The sequence below is a fragment of the Sebastes fasciatus genome, chromosome 19, assembly GCF_043250625.1.
Source record: "Sebastes fasciatus isolate fSebFas1 chromosome 19, fSebFas1.pri, whole genome shotgun sequence".
In the NCBI taxonomy this organism is placed as follows: Eukaryota; Metazoa; Chordata; class Actinopteri; order Perciformes; family Sebastidae; genus Sebastes; species Sebastes fasciatus.
In genome coordinates, this window is record NC_133813.1 from 8,576,211 (window position 1) to 8,602,479 (window position 26,269).

The window sequence follows — 26,269 nt, forward strand, 5'->3', positions numbered from 1 at the left end:
CTTTCATAGGTGCAGCAGAACTTTCCAAACAGAATAATACTTTTAATGTTATGCACTAAAAGTATTACTTTAACTACTAACCGTTACTGTCCAGCCTTGTGATTGAAGAATAGAAAGTAAAGGCAGGTAAAAATCCCAGTGTGGTATTTGAAGGACTCGTAGTACTTTTCAGACGTTTAGGGTAAAAAGACCTTCCTACCTTTTGGTTTTTATATTTCTCTTTCTGTTACAATGACGGGATTTGGCCCTGACAACCTCGTGAAGAAACACACAGACACAAAGAGAAAGAACATGCCGTTCATATGTACTTTTGTTCAGTAACTTGTTCAGTTCAGTCTTTCATGTATTCAACCTTTCATTCATTCAATTGTTAAGGCGTTCAATCATACTTCATAGCCGTTTTTTCATGCATTCATTTGTTCAATTAATGCATTAGGTGGTATGTTAAATGATTAATTTGCATATACATATATTCAATCATACATTCATTGATCCATCTGACCACTCACTCACTCACTCATTTATTTTGTTCAGTCATCTATCAATTGGCCTATCTGAGCACTCGCTCATACATTCATTCTCTCATTCGTTCATTTATCCATCCATCCATCTCTCCCTTCATTCATTGATTAATTCATTCATTCGTAGATGTTAGGTGTTATGTGCACTTGTTCATTTACAAAGTTCAGCCTACGTCTATTCCATCTCCTCCATCTGAACACTCATTTATTCATTTGAATTTGTCCTTTCATCAGTCCTTTTGTCATTTGGATGACTCACTGACAAATCCATCCATCCATCTGACCACTCATTTATTCACTATTCAACCATTTACTATATTCATTTGTTCATCTTGCTGCCCGTTTGTTGATGTGATCACTCTCTAATCCATCCATCCATCTATCCATCTATCTATCCATCCATCTATCCACTCATCCATCCGTCTATCCACTCATCCATCTATCCATCCATCCATCCATTTATCATCAACTTGCTGATCTTTTATTTATAACCACCTCTCACATCCAGCTGTGGCCTTTGTGAGACTACAGCAAACGATAGAGGACAAAAATATGAAATAAATCAAACATTACTACCTCACTGGCCACTTTCCTACTGGGCTGCTGTCAAATTATCCTGTTACACAGTCTGAATGGCTCCTGATGGAAATTGTTTGGAAATGGCAGATAAATTTACATGCTGGGCTGAAGTCCAAAATCCTTTGGCTTCATCCTCGGCCGTTAGTGAAAAAAAAAAACACTTAGAGGGAAGGATGAGCTCACATGCTAACAGCGGGAAGATTTCCAATGACCCCAGTTTATTCCACAACTCTCTGACCAAATCAAATACATTTGTACCATTGGACTTTTGAAGTAATTTAGGTTTTGGTTCCGCGTTTTGGCTCCAGTTTTTGTTTTAAAATGTTTAACTTTTGACTATGCGCTCAATCACAAACACAAATCTGCAAATTTCCTCCAGCTGAGGTCCAAAACATTTAGCGGGATAATCTGGATTGAACTTCCATTTAATTTTCACTTCATTATTCGGTCTGACATTGTGTTGATGTTATCCGATTTCTGTTTGGGAGGGTGGTTAGGGCTAGTGTGCCTTAACCAATCAGCACTGACTGACGAATCATTTCTGTGGACATCATTTTCAGTTGAAGAGGTTACTCGAAGCAGTTAATGTTTGTCATGTCAAATGAAGAAATATCTCGATTTAAGAATTGTCGACTTACAAATATCTCAATCTCTTCCATTCTTGCTCGCACCCACAAAGATCTGATTGAAACAATGGACTTTCAACCGGGAGACCGCGGTTCGTGGCCCATGTGAAACTAAAAATAGTTGTTTACTCATTTTGTTACGTAACTCGTTAGTATAGTTAGTCCCATGAATCACGTGACTCGTTAGGCACTTGCTAGTCACGTGAGTCATTAGTCAGTGAAGTTAACGTCAACCATGATTGTTTCCCAACGCTGACTAAGTGGTTAGGTTGCTTAAACTTAGCTTCCTGTGATGAAATTTATTTTGAAAGGACACTATGCATGTAACAAGCGTATATTGACGCGCTGACCCTGAAAAGCCCAAAACTAACACCAGATGGGTACCTAGAGCTTCATAGTCTAGTCCCAAGTAGAACAGACATTCCCATTCAAATCAACGTACCATTGCCATAGCAGACGTTTTTTTAACGGGTGGATTTCCGCATAAAAACTAAACCGACTTAAAGCAAGTCGCGGAAGCACTGAGGTAAGGTTGTGCAGACTGTTACGGAGCACATAGAAAATGTAAATGAGTCAAATTGAACAACCTAATGCTTCATCCACACTCTTGTCACAGCAGAGGAAAGCACAGTGCCGGACTGAGCCTTTTACTTCAGTAGTAGTACAGATTTGTATTTGGTACGAACTGACTGCTTGTATCCAGTGCAAACTGGAAAGCTGACTGGGTCTGACTGGTGATTCTCTCCTAGCTGTAAATGGGTGATGGGGGCTGGGAAACATGGCCTCCTGCCAAGGTACGAGCCCAACCCCCCAACAGCTAGCTCTGCTCCCCTAAAAACACCCAAACACCCTACAAAAACCATCGTCTGCTGGCTGAAGGTGGCATGAATACGCTCAGAATACCAGGGATGGGAAAAGGACACAGTCTGTTGTTTGATTGCATGTGACATCGGGAACAACACTTTTTCTTTTTCATTTATCTGAGGATGTAATTACATTTTTGTTAAATTATTGTTCTTCAGAATTTGCTGTAATTTGAGTTTCATTTAAACTACATCCATGCAAACATTATTAGGGATGCACCGATATCGGGCCGATACTTACTCAAATAAATGGATCAGGTATCGATGACATTGGGGTCAATCTATTCAATTCAATTCTATATGTGTATATTATACATTTTAATACTGGAATTTTAATTTCTGTTTAAGTTTTGACCAATTTGTTGCTGCATTAAAAAGGTCTACATTTGAATTGTAATTAAAATTTTTAAGATTTTTTTTACCAAGTTGCCGGTGAACGATTTATTATTTTTATAATATATAACAATTCATTAAATTTACAGTATATCTACGTATTTATTTGTTACATTTTGTTTTAAAAAGTAAGGAAAGCGATGTTTAAGTCAAGCCTGATGTTGCCTAAAGCTGGGCTTACAGTGTATGATTTTAGAAATGTTGTTGTGTCCGATTCCCGTCCATTTTGGCTCAAAAGTTCAATTTCAGAGATTCATTCTTGACATTCTTGGAAACAGCAGTTGACAAAATAACATTGCCTTCAGGCCCATTTAGCTGCTGTTGTGTCTTTGATCACATCACATGATATTCATCAGCAGGCGGAGTTCAGCTGTCATGATTCCCACCTCTCTCCTCTCTCCGATGTTTCATTGAGAGTTGCTCACTGATCTTCTGCAGTGAGCGACGCTGCACAGTGTTTCACTGTAATTGACTTGACAGTTACGTTGGAGCTCAGTCGTCACATGTCATGAGCATTTTTACACCTGTCAGGGAGATGCAGTATTTTGCTATTTTGCGAGAGTGAGACTGTTTTCATTAGAAAAAACAATTGTAATTGGCAATTTGATCAAATGTCTAAAACAGCCTGTGTTTCCGTTTTCCTGACAAGGACCCCTTGTGGTCGTGTGAATAATGACTGTTGATCCTGAGGAGGATGTAGCTTGACAAAACCTCTTATGGAGGATTGTGAGGTGAGGTTAGGTGTACAAAGTGTCTGACTTTGACACTGGAGATTGCTGTTCAATTGTTGGTAACGTTGGACGATTGGTCAGACTATCTGTCCTTGGATCCATGTGTGTCTCAGAAACTACTGAATGGATTTTGATGAGATGCTATTAACATTCATGATCCCCATAATCCCTTATGATTTTGCTGACCTCCTGACCTTCTCACCTCACCACCTACAGCACAAACTTTCACTTCTTTCACAAGAACCATCAACAAGTAATGGACAGATAGTCATCATTTCTTCTCCCCAGAGGTTGAACCATTTAGACCTTAATGACTCTGTGACCTTTGCTTTAGCGCCATCCTCGGGGCAAACCTGACATTTTCAGCTCCGCTGCTGGTAATCATCAGTATGTTGTTGTTTGCTCTTCCCTTCGTTTTATGGGGATTTCTGTGGCTACACTGCTGCTGAGAGTCACCACCTGAACACCCGTAACCACAGCAGAAACACCCTCATGGGTAGTATAATATACAGCCAGTACACACACACACACACACACACACACACACGCAAACACACTCACGCTGTGTGGCTTGTCTGTGGCTGCTATCTAAAGCCATCTAAAGGGATATTCTGTCTACATAAGCAGAATAACCCACACCACCTGGATGAAGGGATGGGAGAGGATGATCCTCCTCCTCTCTCTCTCTCTCTCTCTCTCTCTCTCTCTCTCACACACACATACACACACACACATACACACACATTGCCTCTATCTTTTACTGTACATTATACTCTCTCTTACTCTTTATATCTTCTTATCTTGCTGTTTTTCATCGTTTCCTTCCCTCAATTTTTCTCTTCTCCCTCACTCTGTTCCGTTCATTCAAGCAAATGCCACTGTGTTGGCTGCGCACACACACACACACACACACACACACACACACACTCAGCCACACCAAAGCATGCCTGTCATCCAGTTATCGCCTCACAGATCAGTAGGTTAGTCGTGGGCCGGCAGCTACAGCTGAGGCAGCAGCAGTTTGGATGTGAGGTTCTGCTGGAATGCAACATGAAAAAAGAGCCTTTAACCCTTCTCTCTCTCTCTCTCTCTCTCTCTCTCTCTCTTACACACACACACACACACACACACACACACACACACACACACACACACACCGACACACACACACATCAGTCAGTAGAAAGTGCTGAAGGCTCCGTTTTGAAGCCCTGCGAGCTTTCAGAGAGGCTCAGAAGCTGCATTTACCTATTAAAGAAGGTGCACACACACTTATATTAAAGCACATGTATGTAGATATGTACAGTATTCCTTAACCATACATTTACTCTCTCTCAAACACACACACACATCATGTGATTTATGGGAATTCCAAAGTGTGAATCTTACTGTATAAACAGTATATATACAGTTAGTAATTACTGTAAAGCGCTGCAGCTCCACTCAGCATTAGCTACAGGACTAAACTGTAACCTGCTGAAACAGTAGCAGGTGTGTGTCGTCCTCAGCTTCCTGCTCATCAATCCTCAATGAACTGGTCCTTAAACACTCTGAGGGTCTCTCCAAACACACTGACCTCTGACCTCTGCACCTCTCTGACGGGTCAAGAGACTGCAGAGAGAGGGAGTCCTCCACGTCTTTACCTCTATTTCTCATGTCTTTATCTCTCTTTTTGTCCTTTCCTCTTGAGTTGTAATACGTCTGAGTGGTTATATGGGAGTGTTTGATCATCCCTGTGGAGGTGACCTCAGGTTATTATATTCGGCAGGTGTAGCCTGAGGAGATTATGTGTTGTTCATGTGTGTGTGTGCATCTGTCCGTCTGTCCACAGCTAATCTCACATACTACTGGACCCATCGGCCTGATCTTTTCTGTGCTCATTTATGACTGTATGCTCAAGGACTTCTTCTTGTGTTTGCGGTGATTCACACTTTTTGAAAAACGCGTTTTATTGACTGTTTTATATTGTCATAAATACTCACTACTCTTAACCAGCCAGTAGGGGCCGCAAGTGATCAACAACTGCTTCAGTTTGGAATCTTGTTTCCGCTAGCGATTAGGAATTGTTCCTCTCTTGATTTGCACACCAAGATAGGTAGGTCAAGTAAAGTTTTTGGCTGCTGATTGACGAAACAGGACGTGTGTGTGAAAGTCTTCTTTTTACTATCAGGTGACATTTTTGTGAGTGAAACTTGTCCACAAACAGAGCAGAACAGGCAGCCCTATATGACTATTTTAGGTCTGTTATGCTAATGATGAAATCTTACGAATGCACACCTTCTCATGAACAGGTGGTAGTCATCAGGCTGAAACGACAAGTTTGTGCAGTTAGGGGTGTTTGGTGAATTGGACTCAGAACGCTCGTTTGGGTAAACCTCACAGAAAAGAGAGGGTTTAGGATGAGAATACCAGAGATTACAAAACTGTTCTTGCATGAAGCCCCTTCATTCTCTCCTGGTTGAGCTCCTTTAAGGTGTCAGGTCATGACAAATTTGTCAAAGAAATCAAGAATCATGTACAGTTTCAGTTCTCTTTCTCCATATCGAGTATCGCAATATTGTGTTTTGTGATTCTCTCTCTCTCTCTCTCTCTCTCTCTCTTCTCTTTGTGTCTGTATCTCTGTCTCTCTCAAGATGCAATATTTTTACAGATCTGTGGAATGTCTCTGTATGGAGGCCAGGAATAACTCTGTGTGTGTGTGTGTGTGTGTGTGTGTGTGTGTGTGTGTGTGTGTGTGTGTGTGTGTGTGTGTGTGTGTGTGTGTGTGTGTGTGTGTGTGTGTGTGTGTGTATGTGTGCGTCTGTGTGTGTGAGAGCGACACTCCTCATTCCCTGTGGAAGGCCGACGGTTCCTGTGCGTGGGTTTTGCGCTGGAATCTGGTTACTGAGGGTGTGTGTGTGTGTGTGTGTGTGTGTGTGTGTGTTCATCATCACTTCATTCTCTCTGTCCTCTGAGCCTGTCCCCATTGGCTGTTTTCTGACCAATGGCGTAGCAGGAGGAAGTACAAGCCCCCAACAGCTGGCCTGAAGTCCAGGAAGAAAAAAAAAACAATAAAAAAAACAAGGGCGAGTCAAAGACTGTTTACACGGAGGGAAATATTAATGAAGCTGCTTTGACCATATTGTCCTGATAGGCCAAATCTTTATTATAGCATTGTATTTATACAGTATATACTGTATAGGAATACAGTGTTTCTCCATTATAATGGGTTATTTTATAAATACATATATATATGTATACTGTCAGTAATCAGTTTGTGTGTAATTTACCTAATCACAAACCAGGAAATGAAAATAGTGGCGAACACTGCGTTGATTTATTTGTCACGTAAGTTACGTACTTAAATAAAGCCACTTCTGTAGTTATTTAAAGCCAAACCAAGATCTTTTCCTAAACCTAACTAAGTATTTTTGTTGGCTAAACCTAAGGAAGTTATTTCCTGTGAAGACGGAAGAGTTTATTTTGAAAGGACTGTAGGCCTATGCATGCAACAAGCGGTAATTGACATGTGTTGCTAGACATTTGTAGGAAAATTAACGAAAAAGGAAGAATAACTTTTTTCTAAGATATCATACGAACCGTTGTATAAGAATACGTTCATATCCTCGTTCATAATACATATATTTATATATGTGTGTTTCTGTCTGTCTGTTCTGAATTTCCCCTCTGGGGATCATTAGAGGCTTCTCTAATTTAACTATCATAAATAACTCCTCTCCCCTCCCATCCATCCATCCATCCATCCTGTGCAACTCTGTGTGTGGTGAGATGTTCCACTCACAGCTGCTCTCCAGCTCTGAACACACAAACACACACACATACATATACACTTACACACATATACACAAACACACACACACAGACACACACACTGATCCAGCTGCTCGTTGCTCTCAGGAGACTCTCAGCCGTCGTTTAGTCTCATTTGCCGGCCGAACAGATCAACACTATTTTATTTGACTATCGATCACAAACACACACTGCTGGGCTCACGCGTGCTGTGGTTGTGTTGATTCATCAGCTATGACAGCTGACAGTCTGTGTGTGGTATCCATTATATGAGCATTTCTGAGTGTCAGGACCACCCGGTACTATTATGACATGATGGAGCTACTGGGTTCCTTCAGTTATAGTTTTAGGGAAATATCCACTATCTTATCCACACAGTTTTGACATCTGGAAGAATCAGGTAATTTAATTTTTTAAAGCTAAATTTATAGATGGACATTTAGCTCAAAACATGCTGATACAAGTCCACTGAAATAATTAAACCTAAATCCTTTCAGTTTTGGTTTTCCTATGTGAAAGTGCTACGGCTATACATGAGTACACCTCTGAGTCCTTTGCACTGGGAGTAAAGGTCAAATTCCAACATTGTGACGTGAACATATTATAAATAATGTCATGTAGAAACAAAAACGTCACTGCCTGTTTTCTCCTCTTTTTACAGTAATCAGAGCGTAGCTATCAAGATAACATTGTAGATTACAGTAGACATAAAACGTAGCTAGTTTACCTCCAACTCTCTCTGCAAAATTGGACAAGCCATACCATCCACGTCTTCCTCGCCACCTGAGAGTTCATATAACAAAACGCCGCTGCCCCTTTTTTTTTTTTTTTACGTTTCAGCAGACAGGATAGCACAGATGATCAAGGCAGCACGTTTCTGACTTTGTTATAGCATTATGATCTGTACAGACCTCTGCCACCAAACAAACTTTACCTGCCTCAGAGCTTTCAAATGAATCTTTATTGACAATCGTCAACAGCCAGAACGGCCCGCAGGTTCTTTTTTTTTCTATTTTACACGTATAGTGTGAGCACTCGTCCTGGCTGACGATCGGAACGTACAGTCTGAGCGCATAAATTGTGAGCTTTGGCTTTACATCGCAAACTATCTATTTGTACAGTAGGAGTAGAAAGTACACAACAACATTTCTAAAAGGGTATATGCCCAGCTTTAGTGGGGCCCGGTACCCGTGATGGAAACCACTGCTCTAGTGTGACAGAACCATTACCTACTGAAAAAGTAAACCTATGCTCTTTACTTGGCATCAACGGGAGTGACGTACTTCACTCCAGAGGACCCTATACTGCAAATTCTGACCTTTTATCCAGGTGTGGTTTTCAGCCAAGTTACTATATAGAGATTTTTTTGAAGGCAGGACTTATTCTTAATGGATTATTTCATTATGGCATTGCCAGTCTGGCCTGACCAACTTATTCCATTACTACCACTATGTGTTTTCTTGTGAGACGCTGCATGCATGTGTTTATGGGGTGGAGTTTAGTTGGCTGTGAAAAGGGTTAACGTATTTGATCGATTCGTGCAGCAGTCGACTCTGTGTTTGTTTAACAAGTTCTCGTCAGGCATCGTGGAAGCAAACCAGGGAGCTCCTCTCTATCTCCGTTCAGTGAAATTAACCCTCTCCCCTCTCTGATGTGTCTAACATCAAACAGCACGCTGTCACGCACACACACGCTCACACACACACAGAAACTGCGAGTGAAGTACAACAGCTGGTAACAGACACAGAACAGAACTGAGCTGTCACGCCTACACTACAGAGCTGACACACACACACACACAGATATACACACACACACACTACTGCCAAAACTTCAATACACACACACACACACACTGATGCATACGCTAGTGATGCATCTACGTGTTTTTGCACTGATTCTCACATGCACACAAACTAAACCAGTCTTGATCTGTGAGATGTGGGGAAAGCGAGATGATATTTTTCATGTGTGTTTCCTTCATCAGAGCTCAGTTCTGCTGGGCTTCCCTTGGATTCTTATCTGTGACAGATGAAGCGACAACGTCCTGGATCCCACAGGCCTTGAACCTCCGTTAAGTCGGAAAGAAATGCAGCCTAGGCCTTGGACATTTTTTTGGATATTAACGTATGGCCTTCAAAGTAACAGTGGACACGCTTCAGTTATATATTTACTAGGGCTGTCAATCAGTTAGAATATTTAATCACATTTTATTATCTGTTCAAAATGTACCTTAAAGGGAGATTTGTCAAGTATTTAATACTCTTATCAACATGGGAGTGGACAAAAATGCTTGCTTTATGCAAATGTATGTATATATTTCTTATTGGAAATCAATTAACAACACAAAACAATGACAAATATTGTCCATAAACCCTCACAGGTACTGCATTTAGCAAAAATATGCTCAAATCATAACATGGCGGTGGTGTGTCAGTGTGCTGACTTGACTATGATTTACCCCAAAACTGCATTTGATTATCAAAAAGTGGCATGTCTTTAAAGGGGAGACTCGTGGGTACCCATAGAACCCATTTTCATTCACATATCTTGAGGTCAAAGGTCAAGGGACCCCTTTGAAAATGGTCATGCCAGTTTTTCCACGTCAAAATTTTGCACACGTTTGGAGCGTTATTTATCCTCCTTCCGTTTCCTTTCATATGACACCGGTACCTTCACTCTGAAATAGGAACGTCCATTCTATACGTTTCATTTCTACACGCCTGTATGTGTTTGCTCCTGGTTCTGATGACGACAACGTCTCCACCACTACAAAGTGAAGGCAGCTGGGAATGAGGCATGATGGGAACGATCAGTTCAAGATGGCACTGCAGGGAAGCCTATTTCTCATTCTCTTTTCATCTCTCTTTTCATCTCTAAATATAAATCTGTCTCTCCATCTATCATTCATTCACTTCCTGTCTCCTCCGCATTCTTCCCTGATAATCCCACCCACCTTTCCTTCTTCCTTTCTCCCTTTCTTTTCCCGCCATCGGTCCTTCTGCACTTCCCCTTCACTTCCTGCTTCAACGCCTCGTTTCCCTTCATTCCCCCTTCTCTCTTAATCGCTCCTACTCTTCTTCATTCTTACCCTCTTTCCCTTTTCCTCTTCCATGACTCCTTCCTTTCTACTTCTGTCTTTTCTACCTTTCCTTCTTTTCTTCCCTCGGTTATTGCTTCTGTCTCCTTCCCTACCTCTTTCCTTTCCTCCCTGCTTTTCTCTTCATGTGTCTCTACCTCCCTCTTTCATCCCTCCCTCATTCCCTTCTTCCTTCCCTACTTGTCTCTTCTGTTGTACTCCTCTCCTTCTTACCTTTCCTTTCCCCCCCACCATCCGCTACCTTTTTCCTTTCCTCCCTACCTTTCCTTTTCTCTGCCCTCCCTTATTAGCTTCTGTCTCCCTCCCTACCTTACTTGTCTCTTCTCTTTTCCCTTTCCTTCTCGCCCCACCAACACTGTCACCTTTCAACCCTATACCTATTTCCATCCTTCCTTACCTTCCTCGCTCAGTTCCATGTCCTCTTTCCACTTTCATTCTTTACATCCCTCTATTTCTTTTGACCTCCTTCCCACCTACTTGTTTGTCTCTCAACTTCCATCCTTCCTTCCTTCCCTACAACATTTTCCTCCCTTCTTTATCAGCTCATTTCCTCCCTCCAGCTTTTCCTGTATGTTTCTGTCCTTGTCATCTTTCCTTCTTTCGGTCCCTCCTTTTCTTCTTTTCTTATTAACGCCCCTACTTCCATTCTGTTTCCTACTTTTCCTTTTATCCTCTCTTACCACCTACTGTCTCCTTCCTTACCTATTTCCTTCCCTCCCTTTCCCCGCCATCCCTCCCTCTCTCCTTCCTCCTTTCCCCTCCTCTCTTCTCTCCCTCTATGTTCTTTTCCCCCTTTTAACTTCCTTCTTACTCCACTTAATTGTCTCCCCACTTGTATTTCCATCCTTCCTGCAGTACCTTTCTCTACTTCCTCTCTCTGAACTACTGTCTCCCCCCCTCATCCTTCATCCCCCCCTCCTCTCCTCTCCTCGTTCTAATTGCATGCAGGAAGCTGCCAGATATTGTGAGGTGTAATGTGCTGTCTGATTCCTCTCTTAGTGTTCTTAAATGATCGCTATTTATTTGTCAAGCCAAGCGTTGAACGCTAATTAAGGAGAAATGCTTTGAACTGCTTCGTGTGTGTGTGTGTGTTTGTTTGTGTAAGTGTGTTTCAGTGAAGTGTGTGTTATTGGGTGTGTGTGTGTGTGTGGAGCGGTTAGAAGATGGAGGAAGTTGTCATTGGCAAGTCGATCCCTCGCTGCTTCGAATGCTACTGCAGGCAGTGTGTGTGTGTGTGTGTGTGTGTGTGTGTGTGTGTGTGTGTGTGTGTGTGTGTGTGTGTTTGCTGTATCTGTCCCTGAGGTTTTTCTTGCTCTGACATCATTCTAAACACACACACACACACACACACACACACACACACACACACACACACACAGCAGCTGGTGTTTCAGAGACTCCAATGCGCTGATGTTATTGGCCGTTTTCTTCCTGTATTTGTGTTGGCATGGCGGTTCTGCAACACGATTGGCTCTCAGTCTTTAACTTTGACAGTGTCAGGTAATCAGCACTGTCCTTACCTTGAATGTATGTGGTTGTTTGAACTTGCCGTAACTTGTTAGTGCCTTGCTCAAGGGCATTGAGCCTGTAATTACCTCCACCAAGGCCGAAGGCCTAGGAAGGGGGTTATGTTTTCACCGGCGATGGTTTGTTGGTTCGTTGGTTTGTTGGTTTGTTGGTTTGTTGGTTTGTTGGTTTGTTTGTTGGTTTGTTTGTTGGTTTGTCCGTTTGGAGGAGAATTCCAAAAGTCCGCTATGGATTTAAATAAAAAATTTTGGAGGGGTGGGGTTTGGCACAATGAACAATCCATTCAATTTTGGTGGCGATCTGGATCATGTCCGGATACCACATGATACCAACGTCGTTATACTATTGGCTCTCAAGCCTTGTTAGAAATGGGAACCAAACGTCAGAGATAAACAAAACATTCAGTTTGGACCCGCCAACATTTTTTAAATGATTAATTCACAATCATAATATTTTTTTTTCTGGAAAAGCCAGACTTTCCAGCCAGCCTTTCTAAAAGATCTGTGGATGTATTTTTTTTTTTTTAATATCCAGGTACATAAAATCCATAAGACCTTTAATTGTTTGATTGAATGATATTAGTGGATCACAAAGGGAAACAATGTAAGTTCACCAAAGATGTAATGAATATGTCCAGTGTTAAGAAGATTAGTCAATTAATTCATTAGTTGATCAGCATGAAATGAATCAACAAGAAACTCCCTAATTAAGTCAAGAAAACATGTCAAACATTCTCTGGTTCCAGCTTTTAAAATGTGAGCATTTCTGTTTCATATCGTTGTAAATTGAATACCTTTTATCTTCACCTTGTGCTGCGAGAACTGTTTTTTTTCTCCACTATTTTTCCACTATTTCAGTCATTTAATAGAGTAAATGATTAATTGATATGTTAGATGTAGCCCTGGATGTGTATAATGTCTGGTGTGTGATGTGTGGTTACAGTGTTCCGACTCCGTGAGTCCAGTTTTATTCGTTGTCTCTGCTGGTTTCACTGTTTCTGGTTGCCGCCTCAGGGCCTCGCTCCCTCAGGAGTCTGTGTGTGCTAGTGTGCAGAAAATGTGTGTACATGTGTATATGTGTGTGTGGGTATGTGTGTGTGTGTGTCAGCTGGAGCGAAGCTGGCGTACAGGTGCGCCGCTGCCTCGCCAGCACTTCCTGGTAATTAATGACTTCTTCCTGCCTCTCTCTCTCTCTCTCTCTCTCTCTCTCTCTCTCTCTGTCTCTCACAGTTGGGATGGTAGAAATTGATGACATCTGAGCATTTGCTTTTTCAGTCACTTGAGGACAGAGGGTTGAGTAGGAGAGGTGGAAATTGAGGAGAAAACGAGGGGTGGGGTCAGTAAAAGAGAGGAAGATGTTCTGTTGAAATGTCCCTTTTGTTGTTTTTAAAGTGAAGATCCTGAAAGGAGAAGTGATGTGATACCAAAGACAAAGAACGTATGTTGATAAGAAGTGAAAATCAATTGTTCACTCCACTGCAACATCAGTGCCCAGTAGCAGAGCTACGCCTCCTCCATTTTGGACTGAAAGCGAGCTAGCCTAGCGTCCATAAAGACTGGAAGCAGGTGGGAAGAGCTAGCCTGGCTCTGTCCAAAGTTGAAAAACACACCTTTGCTGACGCCTCTGAAGCTCAGTAATTAACATGTTATATCTCGCTTGTTTAATCCGTAGACAAAGAGAAATGTAAAAATGTCAATCTGTTGTTTTAGAGGGAGTTACGTGCTGCTTCACATCCAGCCATCCGTCCTGACAACTATTTTATTCTGTTCTTTTCATGTCTGTCTCCGTTCTGCTTGCTGCTTTGTGTATCTCTCTCTCTTTCTCCTTCCCTCTCTCTACATTTTTTTCTTTAAAATCTTCCATTTTTGTCTGTTGTTCTCTCTCTTTCCCTCTTTCTGTTTCTTTTTACCCCCCCCCCCCCTCTCTCTCTCTCTCTGGTAATCTATCTTATTTAATATCGTCTCTGTGAGCAGCTGGGTACCGAAGCCCAGTCAGCTCTGTGAGAAACAGACCTCTGGTTGTGTGTGTGTGTGTGTGTGTGTGTGTGTGTGTGTGTGTGTGTGTGTGCTTGTGCCTGTGTGTGTGTGTGTGTGTGTGTGTGTGTGTGTGTGTGTGTGTGTGTGTGTGTGTGTGTGTGTGTGTGTGTGTGTGTGTGATAGAGACAGAGAGAAAACAAGATAATGTAGAAAGTAAAACAGAAGCAAGAAACAGAGCGAGGAGGAGTGAACCTGATGAGTATCACAACAGTGTGAGGCTGGAATTATATATATACTGTATGAAGATACATATAAATATCTCTGTGGATCTACGCAGAGCAGGGGGTTATGGGTAACTATAGGTTGCAGAAGAGCTGATACAGACAGAACTCAACAACATGTTGTGCGGCTTCTGCACGCCTATCAAGCTGATCGGTCGAACAAATGTCTTGTTGGAAGGTTTATTTCTTAACACATTAACATTATATCCAAAAGATGTCTGAGATGTCACTAGATGTCTGTCCAGTGTAATCTGATTACTTTATACATATAGTAAGGGACAAAAAATGAAAATGAAGTTAAAAGTATATTGGATGCAAAGTGCTTGACAAAAGTAGCAGAAAACAGCAGCAGATTTTAGCCATGCTAGCAGCGTTGATCTAGGCAACGCATTCTCATGCAACGGTTCATATATCTTACAAAAAAGTTATTTCCCTTTTTTGTGCGTTTTCCAACGAATGTCCAGCAACATGTGTCAAATTCCGCTTGTTACATGCATATAGTCTTTTCAAAATAAACTTCTGTCTACACACGAAACAACGTAGAACTAACTAAGAAAACTAGGAAAAGGTTGACTTTGTTAGGTTTAGGCAACAAAACTACTTAGTTAGGTTTAGGAAAAGATCCTGGTTTGGCTTAAGATAACTCCGGAAGTGGCGTTACTTAAATGCGGAAGTTCTGTGATAAATAAATCAGCGTTGACTTCTGGTTTCACATGGGAGAAGAGCAATGGTCTCCTGGTATAGCTGTGGATGGTGTATAAGAACAGCCTGACCAGTCAGGTGAAACAACTATCAATTGCATTATGGGAAATGTAGGATCCAGTGTTTTTGGAACTTGACCCGTAGGAACTAATAGTCAGGATATCTCGTCCTCTGCTGCTTCGATTTTGACCATTCTTTTTTCTAATCTGTCTCGCGCAAGTCAGCCAACTTCATTCAAGTGAAACACTAAATTGCTGGAATACCCCTTTAACACCCCAATCTGACTATTCCTTTAATCTCAACTAAATTATATTGAGCAGATAGTGTGTAATGAAGTGAAACGGCGAGACGAGCAGGTAAAGAGAGACAGACAGAGAGACAGACGGGTATTTTGTCTCTCCTCCGGCTCGTCTAGTTGCCGGGGCAACCGGTCCGGCCTGGCCTGGCTCGATGCTCGAGTACGAGAAGAAAAAAAACAAAGAAAAGACCCGAAAAGAAAGAAAAGCGCCACAATCAATGAGACCCTTTTTGTTTTAGTGGGAACCCCCTTTTACCCTCGACGACACACACACTGAAACACACGGACAGAGGAACAGGATGACTGAATCGGTGTGTGATTGTGTGTGTGTGCCTTTGTGTCTGACTCCCTCTCCCTCTCTGTGTGTGTGACTGACTTTATTTAAGACAAGGGCCCTTTTGTTTTAAGCCGGAGAATGGCTCTGAGACCGAGGCTGGCCCTGTAATTGGCCTACTTAGGCCCTGTTTAGCATGAGAAAAGCCTTCCTTGGCCCGGCAGTGCCAAGCTAACTCTTGTTTTGAGCCACAGAGAGGATGGACGCGCTGATCAGAATTCAGATTAGCCCTCCAAACATCCACCACCACCACCACCCCCTCCAAACACACACCCCCATCCTCTGCTTTAAATACACTGCACACTAATTACTTAACGAGAAAGCTGGGAAAAAAATCTACACTTTAACGGAGTAGTGGTGGAGTCTATTTAAAGGAGGGGGAGGAGGGGTTCGCAGGCTCTTTTTCACCTCTTCCCTCCTTGCTAACTTTTTGTGCCACTTTAAAAAAAAAAAAAAAAAAAAAGACCCTCTCCTCCATCCTTCTCTCCGTCTTTTATTCTCGCGCTCTCTTCTCTCCAAATCAGCCCAGACGCCACTTGTTGCTGCCGAATCATTGAACTTAATTAGCGGGGACAATGTGTGAGCGGTTTGCTAAGTTTGAGCCGTAAACAGAGTCACGGTTAGAGGAAGGGAAAGAGCGGCAGAGAGGAGAAGTTAGACTCTGAGCCGTGGAGCTGTGAGATGAACGTCTCCACGCTGAGCAGCATGAGGTCGCTCTCATGGAGGTAAATGCCATCACACGCCACGGTTTCATTTCTCGTTATCAGCTCGGTGTGAGGTGTCTGAGGTAGGCTTTGTTCCTGGAAGTTAGGCGGCTTCAATATCAAATCCAAGGAGCAGTTATTTATTTATTAATTTGTCTTTCTGATGTTAATGTATCCATGTGTCTGTCTGTCTTCATCTTCTTTTTTATTATTTGTGTCGTGTCTAGAAGGGAACCAGCAAATTGGGGAAAGTCTCGCGAGATGGTTAAGGTTGGGCATTGACCTCAAATGGTTAATGTTAGGATAGGTTGTCTGGCAGCGAGTCGCATAACAGTTTGTTTTGGCAGATTTAAGATCATATTTCGCAATTTGCTGGTTATATTCAAGACACAATCTATTATTTTGATTGCGCAAAAAATATTTGTTAGAGAAATTTGAATTTTGGCATCAAGTGCACATTTTCAAACCATTTCCATTTTAATTGTCATACATCATGCTCACACAGAAAAACAAAATTTAAATTTGATTGAATGATTTCATTTTAATATTAGCACTCATGGACTTCCATATGTATACTACATTAACCTATTTAGGGCAGTAATACATGAGCATATGCAATGCAATACACAGACACACACGCCTAAACACAAATATGAACTAACTTTTAACACCATTATAATGATTCTCAATATTCCGACCGTCAATATTCTGCTAATACCACGTTCCATCATCATCACGTTCCAGCATATACAGTATGATGGATGGTGATGGGAAAGATTCCCACATATGACACTTGCAGGCGTTCACGTTATTGCATGACCCAAGACAGTTGTGTGATTGCAATTCAATTAATAGAAGTTATCTCAAGACGCTTTTCATATAGAGCAGGTCAAGACCGTACTCTATAATTTAGAGACCCAACAAGAGATCCCCCATGAACATGCACTAGGTGCGGTAGTGGCAAGACAGGTAGAAACCTTGGGCAGAACCAGATTACAGAGAGTTGGGCAATTGACAATATAACACTACATCCATTATCTATGAGTTTAATTACCTCAAATGACTGATTTGTTTGCTTTTTTCAGGCACTTCCGTAATATTTAGTTCCAAGTCGGATATATTGAAGCTTAACAAAAAAGCAGAGTCGTTTTCAACATAATGGCAATCAATATCAAGACATTGTTTAGTGTTTCAGATATTTGACTTTTACTCTTCAACAATCTGACATTCCACAGCATTACTAACATACACTGTGTTCAGCATCGGGACAAGTATTCCAGATCATTCTTCCGTCCACTTACATTCAATATAACTGTCTTCGGCATATCAACTCAACAATGAACATACTGATCAGCATCATTCCAGTTGTCCTAAACACGCCCAATTGCCCTCAACGTTCTGGTTATGGTCGACATTTCATATCAACGCTCTTCAACATCACTGATAACCAGCTCTCCGTAACATTCTCATTGTACTCTAAAGTATTCTGGATAATTTCAATATTCTCTTTTCAACATGCCTTTTACATTCAACGTCCCAAATTGTCCTCAGCATTTCAGCTTTCTTTCACTTTTCAGCTCAACATGCTGAACGTTTGAACAATTATTTTCATTGCAGTTATTTTCAACATTTCAATTGTTACCAACATTCCATTGTTGTCTTTGATCGTCAATGTTTGACTGTTGTTGATTGGTCCGACACGACTGACAACATTCCAACTAATACAAACAAATTCTGTCGCAACGTTCTAATAAAACAGCCATCAACGCGCTGAACTTCAACACAATGAAAAGTCATCTTGGTTGCAACGATTCTCAATACCTTCAACGTTTTTTAAATACTCTTTTTAAAGGATGTCAGGTGATATTATATTCTTGTCTTTGTGCTACAGTCTTCATTTCTTCAGTTGTTCCTGGTCCTTGAGTCACAAGGTCACATGATTAACAATCTCTCTCACTCTCTCCGTTTCTGTCTCTGTCTGTCTCGGTGTCTCTCGACCAGTCGATACTGGGTGGCGAGATGGGTTTGGGGAGTCCCGGCGCAACGTCGCCCAACAAGCCGGCCGGTCAGTACTACCAACACTACGGCTCCAACCCGCGGAGGAGAACGCTGCCTATGGACACCATGGGTGAGACGCCGCTGACACGCTCACATTAGACACAGTGACAGTCACATTAAACTGCTTTCTCTATTACAAAATGTCAACAATGAAAGAAGCATTTTCTGGCCTGTGACAGTGTGACCCCATTTTTACTTTCCAAATCATAGATCTTAATTTAAAAAAAAATAATCAAGAGCATGGAGGAAGAAATAATTGATCATACATTTTTACCCTACAATAAAGCGCAATATTTTTATAATATACAAAAAAAATCACACCATGTTCATTTTAATATATTTTTCAATGAAACTGAGAATAAAAAAATATCATTCCCTCCAATATTGCAAATCATATCGCAATTGCAATATCCGTCCAAAAATAATCGCAATTGCATATTTTTTCTAAATTGTACAGCCCTAGTGTTGATTCAACTTTATGGTCAGTTGATATAAATGGGGTGGACAAAATAATACATAATACAGTTCAATAATGCAGCCTCAAAATTACATTAAAGTGAATTCCTTTATAACCTTTATTTAGGCTATATTGCAGGGCATTATGTTTCGCTAGGTGGACCTAATAAATATGCAACTAAATTATAAAAATACATTAAATACATTAGTTTTAGAAGTCGCTGTCAACCCCATCAGCACATCAAGCGCCGCCTCACTGGGCCCAAAGTGTGTTTGACAAAACATGCAGTTCGTAATACGAGCTTGGGCTGTCGAGTTTTTCAGGTTTTTTCACTCACTTTATAGACAAATATAAACAAATATCTCTTCAAATAAATAAATGATATATAATAAATATAATAAATGAAAAAAATAAAAATCATAATGAGTCTTTTGGAAGATTTATTTAGTATTAAACCCCATTTTCTTATTATTAATAATAATAATAATAATAATAATAAAAATAGTAATAATAATAATAATAATGATACTGATGATGATCTGCCTTGTTCTGTTTTTTTTTAAGATACACCTTTGATTCATACAAATTCCTAAAACAATGGAAACTATTCTACTATACTCTATTTAATTATTTTTCTTTCTTTTTTCGCATTCTGATTGTCTAAATCTGGATGTTTTACTGCGTAGTCTGAAACCAAATCTAACACAAATTATATCCCAGATTATGAGCTACAACAACAGTGCCTATGAAACGTTGTTTTAGATTTTATACCTGAATCTCATTATTCCTAATATTCCCATTATTAGGCTGAAGAAATATAACAGCATGTCAGTATAGCTTCGATAACCGTCTGCCTTCATTTACATTTCTGTCCCCAAACACAAACTTTTTTTAGTGACCTTGGTGAAACATTTTAACCTAGACTGTTCCCAGTTCACAGCCACTGTGTGTTTTCTTTTCTAGAAGGCCGAGCATTGTGTGTCCGTGTCCGTGTGTGACCATCCTGTTTGTCCGTGTACGTGTGTGTTTTTAAAGGGGATACAGGGAAGTCTTTTAGAAAGCAGGACAATAGTGGCCACGTAGTAGCCTTGGTAGCCTTAGCCTTGGAAGGACACACGCACACACAACGACGACTCTGGGCCAATTTAAAAAAAAAAAAAAAAAGGTGCTCTTTCATTTTTCCATCAAAGTCTCACCTTCCCAGTTAATAGACCGCTCCCTCGCTCCCCTTGAGAGAAACCCTGAAAAATAATATAAACATGTCAAAAGCTGCCCTGCTTCCTTTTATCAAACCAAAAAGGAAAAAAAAAATCAACCCCGTCCTTTTTGTATTCTCTCGTTTTATTTGCTGCATCTTATTGTGTCGCGCTTGTTTGCAGTGACAGCTTTCTTTGTGAATATATCGACGGCGGTGGGAAAAGTGGCCTCGCTCTTTCCTCTTCGGGGTGATCGATTAAATTCAAACAAATCAAACTAGAAGCTCCTTTTTAAAAGAGAAATAAAAGCCTTTTGGCCTGTTAAACCCTCATGTATTGTTTTGTTGCTTTTTGTTTTCTCTTTCAGAGGTTCACCCAAAGAAAGTGCGGAAGGTCCCTCCCGGCTTGCCATCCTCAGTAAGTGATAACATGCCTTTTTTTTATTATTTCTGCGGTATTATCACTGCTTCGAGTGTGTGTCTAAAGAAAAAAGGGCTGCTGATGCTCTTGAATCGCTTAACTAGTGTCGTAGCAGTTGTGGAAAAGCTGCACACATTGCCAGGTTCTGTGAATTTGTCGAGGTGAAGATGTCGGAGCCGAGCTGGACACGGACAGCTGGCGGCTTTTTGTTGTCGGTTCCCATTTTTGGGGGAATCAACTGGAAGAATTCCACGCCAGAATAAATAAAAAAAACTATTGTTACTTGTACATCTATTGTTCTAAATCTTAAGAAATGTAGTTGTGTATTGATTTATCAGTGATTGTGTTGGATCCATCTGTGGCATTTTGGACTGAAACTCTCACGAGTCGATCCGCTCAGAGGTTGTATTGTTTTTAGCTTGTTTGAAAGGACAGAAGTCCTGATGAACATGGAGTCGTAGAGGAAGAAAAGCTGCACACGTTGCCAGGTTTTGTGAATTTGTGGAGATGCTGCTGTCGGAGCTGGACACAAACAGCTGTCGGCTTTTTGTTGTCGGTTCCTGTTTTTTTAGGAATCGGCTGACAGTTTCATCCCAGAATAAATACTAATACTTACTAAATAATACTCCTCTAAATACAAAAATTGGGGTATGGTAAGTGAAAAACAAATCTAAACATGCTTTTTTTTACTTAATTTTCCCCCATTTAGCATTCATAAGCAGCGTACAAGCCTTTAGTAAATAGTTTATAACAAACTGTAATGTAGTCGCATGTAGGTATAAAGACATTTTAAGTGTTTATTAATGTAATGTGTATGACAACAATTATAACTTGTCCTTCCACTTGTCCATGAAGATATATTTAATATTATCGCAACCGTGTTTTACTATTTTTGAATTCATCATCATATGGGTGCCCAATCCATATAGTTGATGATGATGATCTGTTTTTGAAGATTGAGCGTGATGACCACCATTCACTCTGTGTGCTGATTTCCCCCAATTATTAATTAAGTAGCTAATTAATTTATTAGATTTGGGGATTTTTGGGATTGAAACTATTTCCAGTCGATGTGCTGCTGGTTGGAGGGCTTGAGGAATAAACTCAGTTTAGTCAGTTCGAGGTAGGGATGCACCGATACCGATACCGGATCGGATATAGGGTCGATACTGACTCAAACAGCTGAATCGGTTATCGTGACAACGGGGCTGATCTATTATATTCTATGTTTATATACATTATATACTGGAAGTTTAATTCCTATTTAAGTTTTGACCAATTTGTTGCTGCATTAAAAAGGTTTACACTTGTATTGTAATTCCTGACCAACTTGTTAGTGTACGATTTATTATTTTAATAATAAATAACAATTCGCTAAATTTATATCCATGTATTTATTTGTTACATTTTGTTTTACAAAGTTAGGAACGCAATGTTTAAGTCGCTTCCACACAGTGAGGCATACAGCTCATTAATTAAACACTGGTATCAGATCGGTACTCGTTATCGGCAGATCCCCAAAGCCCAGGTATCGCTACCGGTATCGGGACTGAAAAAAAGTCGGATCGGCGCGTCCTTAGTTCAAAGAGGAAGAAACCGAACCATCCCCCCACAAAAAACTGCTGAAAAGTCCTTCACCAGACATGTGCTTTGCACTTGCTTGTGCTTTGTATTTGCTGTTTTTCTCTGTTTTATATCATTGTAAATTGAATCTTTGGATGTTGGTTGGACAAAACAACATTGAAGACACATTGGGCTTTGAGAGCATGTTTGAGCACGACATTGTTTTTTTCTGACATTTGATATTCATTAAAATAATAATAAGTAGTTTCAGCCTTAAACAGATCAGCCATGAATCAAACAATTTCTGTAAAGCATGTTTGTCTGTGTGCAGAATCCAACTGAAAATATATGATGAGAAAACATCCCTATTTGATCAGTTTTCAGTATTTGTGAGTATTCGGTTCCTCGTGAGCGGCTTGAATTGACCCCAGCTGTTGTTCTGAGGCCTGCAGCTCGGCTATTGTTTGAATCAGAAGGAGACGAAGCGGCAGAACGCTTGCTGATGTTGCTGATGCACATATTTTACATATTTTACCTTTTGCTCCTTCACCTGCAGGTTGTAATTTGTCATAATTTCACACTCTTTTGTAATACACTTTTGTTTTTTTCACATTTTTTGTGTGGAAATAGATTTTGTTAAGTTTAACTACGACCTTATTCTGGTTGTTGATCAATCGATTACTTGATGAAAATTTTGTTAATCAATTATGAGGACACAAATGGGGTGAAAATCTCCAACCTCCAGCTCCTCATAGGTGATGATTTGCTGTTATTCTCTGTTTCATTTGACTGTAAATTGAATGTATATTTGGGTTGGCGACTGTTGATGACACAAAGCAGCAGGTAGAGGATGACCATGAAACTGATCATGAAAATAATCTGTACTAGCAGATCCAGCGCTCATTAGATTTATTTCTAATTTTAACTTTGAGGTGTTTTTTTTCCCTGTTGCTGACCTCATTAATCGCCAGTTAACGATGGCTGAATGCACGGCGTGTCAGCCGCTTCTTTGGCTCGGCAGGAGTCCGCCTTTCTGTGGCCTCGGCCCGCTTTGTCCCGCGCTTCCTCCTCTCTTTCCTCCGCCTCTCTGTGTCTACATCAGCCTGGGGAGGGAGGAGGAGAAGGGGGGGAGAGAGAGAGGAAGGAGGAAAGAAGGGAAACTAGGAGAGGAAAGGTGTTAGAAAAAAGAAAAAGCAGTGAGGAAGCGTGGTTTGTTTGACTGGTTGGTGTTGTTTTTCATCCTTTGTGTGGGTGAAGTGGACAGATGAGACGTTTCCTGTGTAATAGAGAGACATGATGTCAAACAATAGGGACCGTTGCTTCATTTTATTAATTTACCATTAGAATATACATTCCGCTCTAATATACAATGGAAGGTACCTTTATTCCAGTACTAAACATTGACACGTGACAGCTGTTGTTGCCTGTTGGGCTGCAGTTTGCCATGTTGTGATTTGAGCATATTTTTTATGCTAAATGCAGTACCTGTGAGGGTTTCTGGACAATATGTGTCATTGTTTTGTGTTGTTAATTGATTTACGATAATAAATATATGAATACGTTTGCAAAAAGCAAGCATATTTACCCTCTCTCATGTTGATAAGGGTATTAAATACTTGCCAAATCTCCCTTTAAGGTCCATTTTGAACAGATACATGTGATTAATCACGATTAACTATGGACGATTATGCTCACACGAATACGTGAAATGACCACGACCTCTTGAGAGTACATTACATGGTAATGGAATGAATTGTGTTAAAATTACGTGTCACTACCACAGAAACAATTTAACGCTGACATTGTTAGGTTTAGGCAACAAATCGACACCTTTAGGTTTAGACAACAAAACAACATTGTTAGGTTTAGGCAACAAAACTACATTGTTAGGTTTAGACAACAAAACATCATTGTTAGGTTTCGGCAACAAATCGACACCGTAGGTTTATGCAACAAAACTACATAATTAGGTTTACGCAACAGTACGACAATGTTTAGGAAAGAAAACATGGTTTGGGCTAAAACAACTACGTTTGTTAACTTCTTGTGTAGCCTACGTAATTTAAAATAACTCAACGTTGACTTGTTGTTTCACACACGCCACAAATATCGCTCTCCTGGGTGAAAGTCCCATGTTTGAGCCACGCATCCACCCCTACCTGCTAGCTAGCTTAGCTAGTAGTTTATTGGCTGTTTGTGGCGACGCTCAGTATTTAACTGTTTAAGTAGCCTTAGCACCCTGAACTCTGTATATGTCTAATAAACCCCCGACCACTTCCCTCTGACGTCTGTACTGTACAAGAACGCCACACTACCGTCTGACCGACTAACCGGCGCGGTTGTTAAAGTCTAGTGTCGACAGTCATGTGATCCAGCTTTTGGATCTCTGTACTTGCATCGCCTTCATGTCTGCGCTGCTCTGAGCCGCCTCCTCTCTCTGCTCTAACCCTCTCTGTTTCCACCTCTGTGATGTGAGTAATCCTGCCTGCTTCCTCCCGTTCACATCAAGAGAACAGGAGCGAGGAGAGGACCTGCTGCCTGTGAAATGGAGAGGTGGTTTGACTGCAGGAAAATAAATTCAGAGGCACTTTCTGCCTGCTTGTTGGCACGAGTATCAGTTGTGAGAGAGAGCAGAAACTGTATAGAGAGCCTTGTGGGTAATAGGTATACCTCTTATTTTTCTGTAAATTTGAATAGCAGGTTCTGTCGTGTCATGAGTCAGTTTCAGCTTGTTTGGAGCTGTGGCTTTTATTCTGAAAAAGCATCAGATTGCTGACAGGTGTTCATTTTCATTATCACTTCTGTTTTGGATTTAGGTCCAATGTTTTTAGCTCTAAACTTTGCTTAAGACCAAAACACTGAAACACTTGAGCAGCACACTTTAGACATTGTGTTACTATATTTTCTGTTCTTCATGTGTTCTTCTGTGTCCAGTGGTTGTTGTGGTTACAGTGCAAACAGGAATAGCTAGCAGCTAATGGAATATAATGGAGCAGATTCACCGAAATTTAGGCTGAAAAAATCTGTAGCTAACAGCTAGTTAACTGATTCAATGACAGCAAGAGTTGGGCCGGTGTAAAAAAATTCAAACCGGTTTGACATGAAGCCACAACACCAGACCGGACTGGACAAAAAATACTGTGTGCAGGATTTTTATAGTAAATGAAGTGCAAAGAGTGGCAGTGGTGTTTGATAGTGGTTGTTTAAGATCAATAGAAAGACTCTGCATGAATCCCACAATGATGTTGATTTTGTTTTATTGCAGACTGTTTCCTGCTGGTGCTCAAAACTGTAGAACAAAGTTGCATATGAAATGCATTGTTATAGTGTGCCTCGCTGTAGAGATTGAACCTGTAACCCTGTCAGCTGCTCAGATCAGTCCCATAAAGAGTCCGCATTCGACGGTCTGTTCAGAGATTCCTTTCTCTTCCACTGAATTTTTTCCGGATGGTCCGGCCTCCAAACTTGCTGCCAATAGCGTCGGGGATGAGGCTGAAATGTGTTTTCATTCCTGCACTCAGCAGCCGACAGAGCTGTTTGTCCTCGTCTTTTTCCCCCCGTCTCTTTAGTGCGGAAAATTCCATTTTTAACATTTTGATTTAAGTATTTCTTTTGTTTATTCAGCACAGTTTTATTGAGCTCCAAATCTTATTTTTTTTCGAAATAATTTAGGGGGATTTTTTTTTTTTTTTTTGGGTATACATAATCTGTTTCTACGTGTGTGTCACATCAGTGAGGCTGAATCTCAGAAATATTGCAAATATAATTCTAAATTGATGACACCATTAAGCTGGTTTATTGAGCGGTAAGATCCTAAAATACAACTTGGATTGATATCTGATATTGATCTAACTGGATACTTAATACTGTTGCTGATCTTCATCTCATTCCAATAGCTGTTAAATGTAAAAAACCTTCACTTCCTGTTTTAGTCATATTGTTTCTCACTGATTTACTCTTTCAGCTTTTTCTCTGTTTCGTTAAATGCCTCTTCCTTTTAGTATTATTATTATTTTTTTGGTATTTGTTAAATTGTGATCCCTTACAGTAAATATTTCTCAGAAAAGAAAAAATCTAAATTTGTATAATAGCTACTGTATATCCCTCCCACCCCACCCACAATCCCAACATCTTATAATAAATAAATTAAT

General features: G+C 40.6%; 1 protein-coding gene across 2 annotated transcripts in view; it reads left to right on the forward strand.

The window, feature by feature from the left end:
- tcf4 (transcription factor 4) overlaps positions 1 to 26,269 on the forward strand; it is a 230,164-nt gene that overhangs the window by 104,342 nt on the left and 99,553 nt on the right. Inside the window, exons 1-3 of one of the 2 annotated variants that reach the window (XM_074616974.1) lie at positions 16,298 to 16,445; positions 18,426 to 18,552; positions 20,503 to 20,552. In XM_074616974.1, the coding sequence (XP_074473075.1) occupies positions 16,440 to 16,445; positions 18,426 to 18,552; positions 20,503 to 20,552 (183 nt within the window). In that variant the 5' untranslated portion in view covers positions 16,298 to 16,439. Of the gene's footprint in view, positions 1 to 16,297; positions 16,446 to 18,425; positions 18,553 to 20,502; positions 20,553 to 26,269 lie in introns of those variants that run through there. The other variant, XM_074616972.1, reaches the window with a different exon arrangement.